The following is a 7,638-nucleotide window of genomic DNA, read 5'->3' as shown; positions in this document are numbered from 1 at the left end:
TATATATATCATATATTATGTAAACAAAACTTTTATTTTATATTTTTATTTTTTTTTTTTTTTTTTTTTGTTTTTTTTTACTTTGAAAGATTTGAACTTACTCTGGCAACATTTTTTTTTAAATAACAACATTTTCACTTGGAAATTAAGCACAAAGTCATCAGTCATTCATAACCTCCCTTTAAATTCGCGTGATTCACAAAGGCTCTGCGAAGAGGCTCGATCGAATCAGTAAAAAGAACCGGTTCAAATGAACGATTCCTTCGCGACTCGGCCATACCTGCCAGGACTGACGTGTTAATGTCAGAGCTCTTCATAGCTGCTCAGTACGGCGCTCGGCTGCTGCTGGACATGTCAAGTATATATGATAGACAACACGAAATTCTGCTCCGGTGGCTGCTCTCAACAGCCGACAAGGCAACGGTTTAGACGGAAAAGGAAAGAATCCGAAGGTCGGTATTCAACTCCGAGCTGCAGACAAAAGACAGAGGATGCGCGATGGCATGTTTGCGGAAATGTTCGTAAGCAAATATCACAGATGTGTCGCGCGGCTGGTGGCAGCACATTTTATAGATTAACAATCTGTTTGTCTTCCGTGAGACACTCTCTAGTTGTAAAAATATCGATCTTTACATCCGTGCTGGAAAAACTGCTATATCTAGCAGTGTTTTGAAACGTGGTAGCTGATTTCTATAGTTGGTTTAAGTTATAGACCATCTTAGACCAGCAATAAACCTATCATCTTGTTTATGCTGGTTTAAACTGTAGTATAGACCATCTTAGACTATCTATAACCTATCCAGCAGCTGTTCGTACCATCATAAGGTGGTTAAACAGGTTGGAGATGGTTTCTAGCTGATCCAAGGTGGGCATCAGTTGGTGACCAGCAACATAACAACTACTAGCTGGTTATAATTGGTGGTCAGGTTGGGTTTTGGAACATGGTAACTAGCCAACCAGCTAGAAACCAGATACCACCTTAAACTAGCTTTTCTAATAGCTTTTAAAAACTGTTAAATCCAGCTGTATTTTGGAACATGGCAGCTGGTTTGGTGGAGAAGACCATCTTACAGCAGCACCAAATCTGGCAGCTTGTTTTAACTGTAATATAGACCATCAACAAACCATCAACTAGCTGTTCATACCATCTTAAAGAGGTTAAGATGTAAGATGTAGATGGTTTCTTTAATTAAGGACCAACAACAAACCAATTACTAGTTGGTCATGGTTGGTTGTCAGGTTGGTTTGCGGCACATAGTAACTGGTCAACCAGCTTGTAATGACCATCATAAACTAGCTAGAAACCAGATACCATCTTAAACTGGACTTTTTAACAGGGTTCTGTGCTGCAGGCACAATAAATGTAATATTAAATCCTCTTTTAAATAACACTAGTGGTTTCACTTCTTTTTGTTTTGGGATTATAATACTAACCTGTTGTGGGAAGGTTGTTGGCCAAGAAGTGGGTCGAGTTCTCAGATGTTTATTTCTATCTTTGTATCTGAATGTGAATTTATGATTTCAGCTTAATGCAACAATCACCTTCCACTTTTTCCAGGTTTTAGTTGGAGGTGTCTTCGATGACAAACCAGGACCAAAGATGAGGAAGAGTTTTGATAATGGCTTTATTGCAGAAGTTATTGTGCGGCTGCTGCTTTTAGCTGTTTTTCTGTAAGTACTTGATTATGCTACAAATCTTCAGTTACATTTGGCCTGGACTTAAGTGGGGTTGACAGATCTAACCATTCAGGACCTGTTATGCTAGTCTTTCGTTCAGTTTTAAAGAGCTATCGCCCGATAAAGCAAGCAGCTGTGTGGGAAGATTTTCCAGTCTCTTGAGCTGTGGCTGTGTTTGTCTGTTTTGTGGAGATGTGGAGTGTTCTCTCAGGCTGTTATTGTGCTCTTGTAGCGTGACTGAGGAGCTTCCTCCTTTCAGCCGTGAGATCCAGCCCGAGGAACTCTGGCTCTATAAGTTCCACCCCGTCAAAACGGACCGTGTTCCTACCCGCCTCATGTTTGTAAGTGCTTGCAACTCATGTTTAGCCACGGAAAATCATTTGAATATAAAATGCATGTGTGTGGTGGTGATAGTGGGGAATCTCATTAGTGTTTTTCTCTGATTAACATCTTGAAACAGTCTATCGCCCTCTTCACTCCATTGGTGGTTATTTTCTTACTTGCCTTATTGAAAAAAGGTGGAAAGGGAGATGTGAAAGAGGCATCTTTGGGTAAGAAATATGTGAAAATTATATGTGACCCTGGTCCACAAAACCAGTCTTAAGTGCCAATTTTTCTAAATTGAGGTTTATACATCATATGAAAGCTGAATAAATAAGCTTTCCATTGATGTATGGTTTATTAGGATCAGACAGTATTTGGTCGAGATACAACTATTTGAAAATCTGTATTCTGAGGGTGCAAAAAAATCTAAATATTGAGAAAATCACCTTTAAAGTTCTCCAAATGAATACTTAACAATGCATATTACTAATCAAAAATTAAGTTTTGATATATTTACGGTAGGAATTTTACAAAATATCTTCATGGAACATGATCTTTGCTTAAAATCCATTTTGGCATAAAAGAAAATCGATAATTTTGACTCATACAATGTGTTTTTGGCAATAGCTACAAATATACCCCAGCGACTTAAGACTGGTTTTGTGGTCCAGGGTCACACATGTGCATTGTTGCACCTTACAATATATGTGTGTGTGTATGTGTGTATATGTATATGTGTATATGTGTATATATGTGTGCTGCCATTCAAAAGTTTGGGTTCAATAAGATTTTTTATTACTGAACTGAAAAATCAGTAATATTGTAAAAAATGATTACCATTTAAAATAATGGTTTTCTATTTTAATATACTTTAAAATATAATATATTTCTGTGTTTCCAATATTGATAATAAATCAGAATTTAAGAATGGTTTCTGAAGGATCATGTGACATTGAAGACTGGAGTAATGATGCTGAAAATTCAGCTCCATTCACTTGGTGAACCCGCTCTGCGATTTTACATGATCTTCCGCTTTGAGTTGCTGCTGTTCCTAAAAGTTCAGCTTTCCAGTAATACCACTTACAGTTGACAAAATTACACAAACTGATTTATTGAAAGGCTGGCATTCTATCACAATACCATGCTGGAATCTACTGAGTTCTTCAGAACGACCCATCTTTTAAAAAAAAAATGTTTGCAAATGCAGACTGCATGGCTGTGTGCTTGATTTTATACACCTGTGGCAATAGATCTGATTGAAACAACTTAATTCAATTATTAAGAGGTGTGTCCCAATGCTTTTGTCCATATAGTGTGTGTCTATAAATATAAATATTTATTTATTTATTTATTTATTTTATAAAAATATAGAAATATAGCATTGTTTGTAATCATATTTCATTATTTTTATAGTTCATATAAAATTATATGCATATATTATAGAATTGTTATATGCTTCCCACTAATGTTAATTTAGAGTGATGCAAATCTTTGTGAAATATAGATGTGTTGATACTAGTCTGTTGATATTGAGATAAATGATCAAATGATGATCTCATAATCGTGTTATTGTCTCTGTATGTTGTTTGTATGACACAGCTGTGACTTTGACCCTGGTGTTAAATGGCGTTTTCACTAATGCAATCAAACTAGCTGTGGGCAGGTGAGTGCGTGATCTAATCTTATAACACTGTTAACTTTGCTCTATATACTTTTATATTACATTTTGAACATCTCCCATTGACTCCCATTAAGCATAGAAAATGGAATTTGGAATATTGGAAAAGAGAATATTGGAAACATAGAAAAGACTAATAGAGGGGACTAGATAACGGTCAGGCCTAGTTCTTTTCCCCAATTAACTTATATTTCTCCCTTCCCACCAGGCCACGACCTGATTTCTTCTACCGTTGTTTCCCGGATGGCCAAATGAACCCAGAGCTTCACTGTAGCGGTGACCCGGATGTAGTAATGGAGGGCAGGAAGAGCTTTCCTAGTGGACACTCTTCCTGTAAGAGCAGCTGCTGGGTTTATTTAGTGGCTATTTTTAAAGTCACAATGAAACACTATTTACAAACTTTTGCATCTGGAATCTGACATATAAGGTGGGACTTTTGTCTGCCTGAAATTGATTGGATTGTAAAAAGTGTTTTATACAAAGATTACAATGACACACACATATACATATACATATATATATATATATATATATATATATATATATATATATATATGTATATGTATATGTGTATATATATATATATATATATATAAAAATTTTTCAAATAAACGGCACCAATAAGTCATCCACAATAAAAAAAGGGAGATGTATTAAAGAGGTAAATAGGGTTAATGTTGGTATCATGTGGACTTAAAAAATTATTTTATGCCCTAAATACACTCAAAAATCTATATAATTTTAAGTACATTTAATAAAAAAAATGAATAACAATATAATATAAATTAAATAAAAACAGTAATGTTGTGAAATATTCAGTTTTCTATTTGAGTATATTTTAAAATGTAATTTATTCCTATTATGCAAAGCTGAATTTTTAACAGCTATTACACCAGTCTTCATTGTTACATGATCTTCAGAAACCTAATATTTTAAAGTTCAGAAAGATCAAAATAACAACTTTTCTTTTAAAATCTTTACTGTCACTTTTGAGCTGTTGATTTATGAATGTATTATCCATTTATTTATAAATTAATGTGTCAAAATATTCCAACCTGAAACTTTTGAATTGAATAGTAAAAATACAGTAGAATAAAATCCAGCTTTATATTGTCAGAATGTTCCACTGCCTGCGACTCACAACATTTTTGCTTGTGATAGTTGCGTTTGCTGGTCTGGGCTTCACTGCCCTGTACTTGGCTGGGAAGCTGCACTGTTTCAGCCGAGTAGGCCGTGGTACAGCCTGGAGGTTGTGTGCCTTCCTCACCCCCCTCCTCTTCGCCGTCATCATCGCCCTCTCCAGAACATGTGACTACAAACATCACTGGCAAGGTGAGATTTTCATGCCATCATCACTGCCCTACCTTCATATACAGTTTCAAAGCAAAGACATGATCTCCTGTTCATTCCCAGATGTGTTGGTGGGATCCCTCCTTGGTTTGGCCTTCGCATACTTATGTTACCGACAGCATTACCCAGCTCTCAACGAATCGGACTGCCACAGACCCCTCCGAATGAGAGAAGAGACAGTTCCTGCGCAGGAACGCAAGCAGGCCATCCCAGGCTACCTCTTACCTTTGTAGGAACTTAACCAGACCAACAACCATATACTGTGTAAAAGTTTACCAAACTATTTGCTGCGATTATGTCTATTTTTTGTATGTGTGACGGCTGTCAATCAACGAGCACTTGTCGTTTTTGCCTTCCTATACTGTTTTAGACATTCACAATGAATGTGTTGTGTATTGTAAAGCAGTCTTTTTGAACGTCTTTGAAAATTTGTATCCTATCAAGCTCTTTGAAGTTTATATGTGAACTATCCTGGTAAAGAAATTAGTGAAAACTGCTTCTACTGTAGGTCAATTTTAAAACTTTGCAGACATATTTATAGAAATCTCCATTGTAACTATGAAATCCCCTGATATATTTGTCAATAAAGTTTGTGGCCATTTACAATGTATCAGCTGGACTGTGATCAGATCATTTGATGTTTTAGTGTCTGTCAAAACTGTAGAAGATTGCTTGCTTTGAGGAGACCTTTGCTCCAGGTGTTATCTGTCCATAGATTAGCTAGTGCCGTGTGGACACTCCAGGGAAACTCCTGGATAATAAATTGTTATCTGACATAAAATTAGCTTAGCTTGAACTAGAGGTCTTGCACTTTAACTTTTTTTTCTATACTTTCCCTACAGATTATTTTTAGGTTTCATTATTATAACCAGAAACTACTGTCCCCAGAGCACTCTGGAAACCAAAAGTTGTTATCTGAGAGGCTCATTAAAACTTAATTCTGGCTGAATTTGCAACCTGTTTATTGCAACATTCTGGTTTAGATTGTTTTATTTTATAAGGCATTGCAAAATGACAACAACAACAAAAAAGTTTAAACTGTACTCATATTCCAAAATTTGAATGATCATTTGTTGGAAAAACTTGAAGAATCTCAAATAAGGATTCTGACTGGTTTGCATTTTTGGTCATTACATAATCTGCATTCTTATATTTGTGTGGTTTATGATAATGACTCTAAAATGTGAAAAAGAACAACGACTAGTATGTGTCCAAACTTTTAAATTTTCTTGTCTAACAGCTGTTTAAATACGTAGTTACACTAAAATAATAAATTCCTCACCACTGTGGTCTTTCTAAATACAAACTCCAAAGTCAAACACACCTGCCTTTAATTTTTAATTGATCCTGAAGACCTTAATTAGTTGCTTCAGGTGTGTTTTTGATTAGGACTGGAGCTGAACTTTTATATACACATATATATATACATATGTATAACTTTTTTTTTTTTTTTTTTTTTTTTTTTTTTTTTTTTTTTTTGCCCAGATTAAAAAAAGTTGCAAAAATAAATTTAAAATGCATAAAAATTGAATGGTGTTATTTATTTTTATTTATTTTTTTGGTCTATGTATAGGCTAGGTAAACACATTAGATCATAGAGACAATTTGTGCCAGTGGTTTCTATGATCCACTAGGGTTTTGAGGAAAACAGTCCATGCCATTAAGATTCATACATTGATAAAATTAACCTCCATAGTACTGAAAGACATGGCAACATTATATTTGCAGTCCACTGGCCTTGGTGTGGCATCCCTGATGTTCTCAGCATGAATGTTGTTGCGCCGTATGAACCCGCCCAGCACCACTGGTTCTATAACCAGCAGGTGGACTCCAAAGACTCCTGGCAACCCTTCAGCAGAGAAGACTCACGGCGGCTGGAGGATGCTTACAGTCGAGGTCCTCCATTGACTTCTTCTTAACAAAACTTTAAAACCATTGGTTGCTGTAAGTATAGTTTATTAGGTCATGGCACAAGTCCATGTGTTTGAATGTTTAACCATTATATCTGATTTGTCTGCATTGGGGAAATGTGAAAAGGATGAAGTAGTAGTGGCTACAGATGGAAGGAGGTATGACGTCAGGCTACATGGAAGGAAGCGTTACTCTGTATTGGGAACAGAAGCCCACTGAGGTCAACGCTGCTCCTGGTTCCACGAAGGTAGCAAAGACATAGATTTCCACAAAGGTAGCAAATCTGGAGCTCCCAACAGGGAAACTGTGATCATTCACAATCTACTTTTCTGTTGATAAGTTACATTTTTGTCTCTCTCGTTACTTTACCTCAGCTCATGGTGCAGTATCCCTCCAGCTGCAAGGACTTTCCTCCTTCCCCGACTGAACGGACTCAACCCAGGACACTAAAGAGAGGAATTGAGAATATTCCAGTAGAGATACCAGAGGACGTGTGTAGCATTATCAAACTCTAATTAAAATCTAAACGACTTACCGTTTTATTTCTTGTAGGCATGTTTCTGACACAAAAAACAGTCCCAAAAGTTCAAACCTCATTTTTGCCAGTATTTCTAAGGCAGAAATACTTAAATCCTTTATGTAGGCAGTCCCAGAATGCATTGTGATAAGCTCAACCTTGATGCCAAGTGGAGAGAAAT

The 7,638-nt window shown here is 36.2% G+C and overlaps 1 protein-coding gene across 4 annotated transcripts; it reads left to right on the top strand.

The window, feature by feature from the left end:
* The first annotated feature begins 258 nt into the window (after nt 1–258).
* On the top strand, nt 259–5,639 carry LOC109100146 (phospholipid phosphatase 5-like). 4 transcript variants are annotated; one of them, XM_019113644.2, is made up of 8 exons: nt 259–452; nt 1,559–1,671; nt 1,910–2,018; nt 2,138–2,228; nt 3,601–3,664; nt 3,888–4,012; nt 4,841–5,011; nt 5,093–5,639. In XM_019113644.2, exons 2-8 carry the CDS (start codon nt 1,601–1,603, stop codon nt 5,260–5,262), a joined length of 801 nt encoding a protein of 266 aa, XP_018969189.2. In that variant the 5' UTR covers nt 259–452; nt 1,559–1,600; the 3' UTR covers nt 5,263–5,639. The 4 variants fall into 4 exon arrangements, with proteins under 4 accessions (XP_018969189.2, XP_042620831.1, XP_042620832.1 ...); XM_042764897.1 differs by having other exon boundaries at nt 259–517; XM_042764898.1 differs by lacking the exon at nt 259–452 and adding an exon at nt 501–521.
* Nucleotides 5,640–7,638: the final 1,999 nt, after the last annotated feature.

The sequence above is a fragment of the Cyprinus carpio genome, chromosome A10 (assembly GCF_018340385.1).
Source record: "Cyprinus carpio isolate SPL01 chromosome A10, ASM1834038v1, whole genome shotgun sequence".
Taxonomy (NCBI): Eukaryota; Metazoa; Chordata; class Actinopteri; order Cypriniformes; family Cyprinidae; genus Cyprinus; species Cyprinus carpio.
The sequence above is the reverse complement of the archived record's forward strand: the minus strand, read 5'-3'. Positions and strand labels throughout refer to the sequence as shown.

Bases quoted from the DNA above. Each gene is read 5' to 3' on its own strand.
- LOC109100146 (XM_042764897.1), top strand. From the start codon at position 365: ATGATAGACAACACGAAATTCTGCTCCGGTGGCTGCTCTCAACAGCCG. The intron at 2,019-2,137 runs GTAAGTGCTTGC...ATCTTGAAACAG, and splicing joins TTCCTACCCGCCTCATGTTT to TCTATCGCCCTCTTCACTCC. The intron at 5,012-5,092 runs GTGAGATTTTCA...GTTCATTCCCAG, and splicing joins CTACAAACATCACTGGCAAG to ATGTGTTGGTGGGATCCCTC.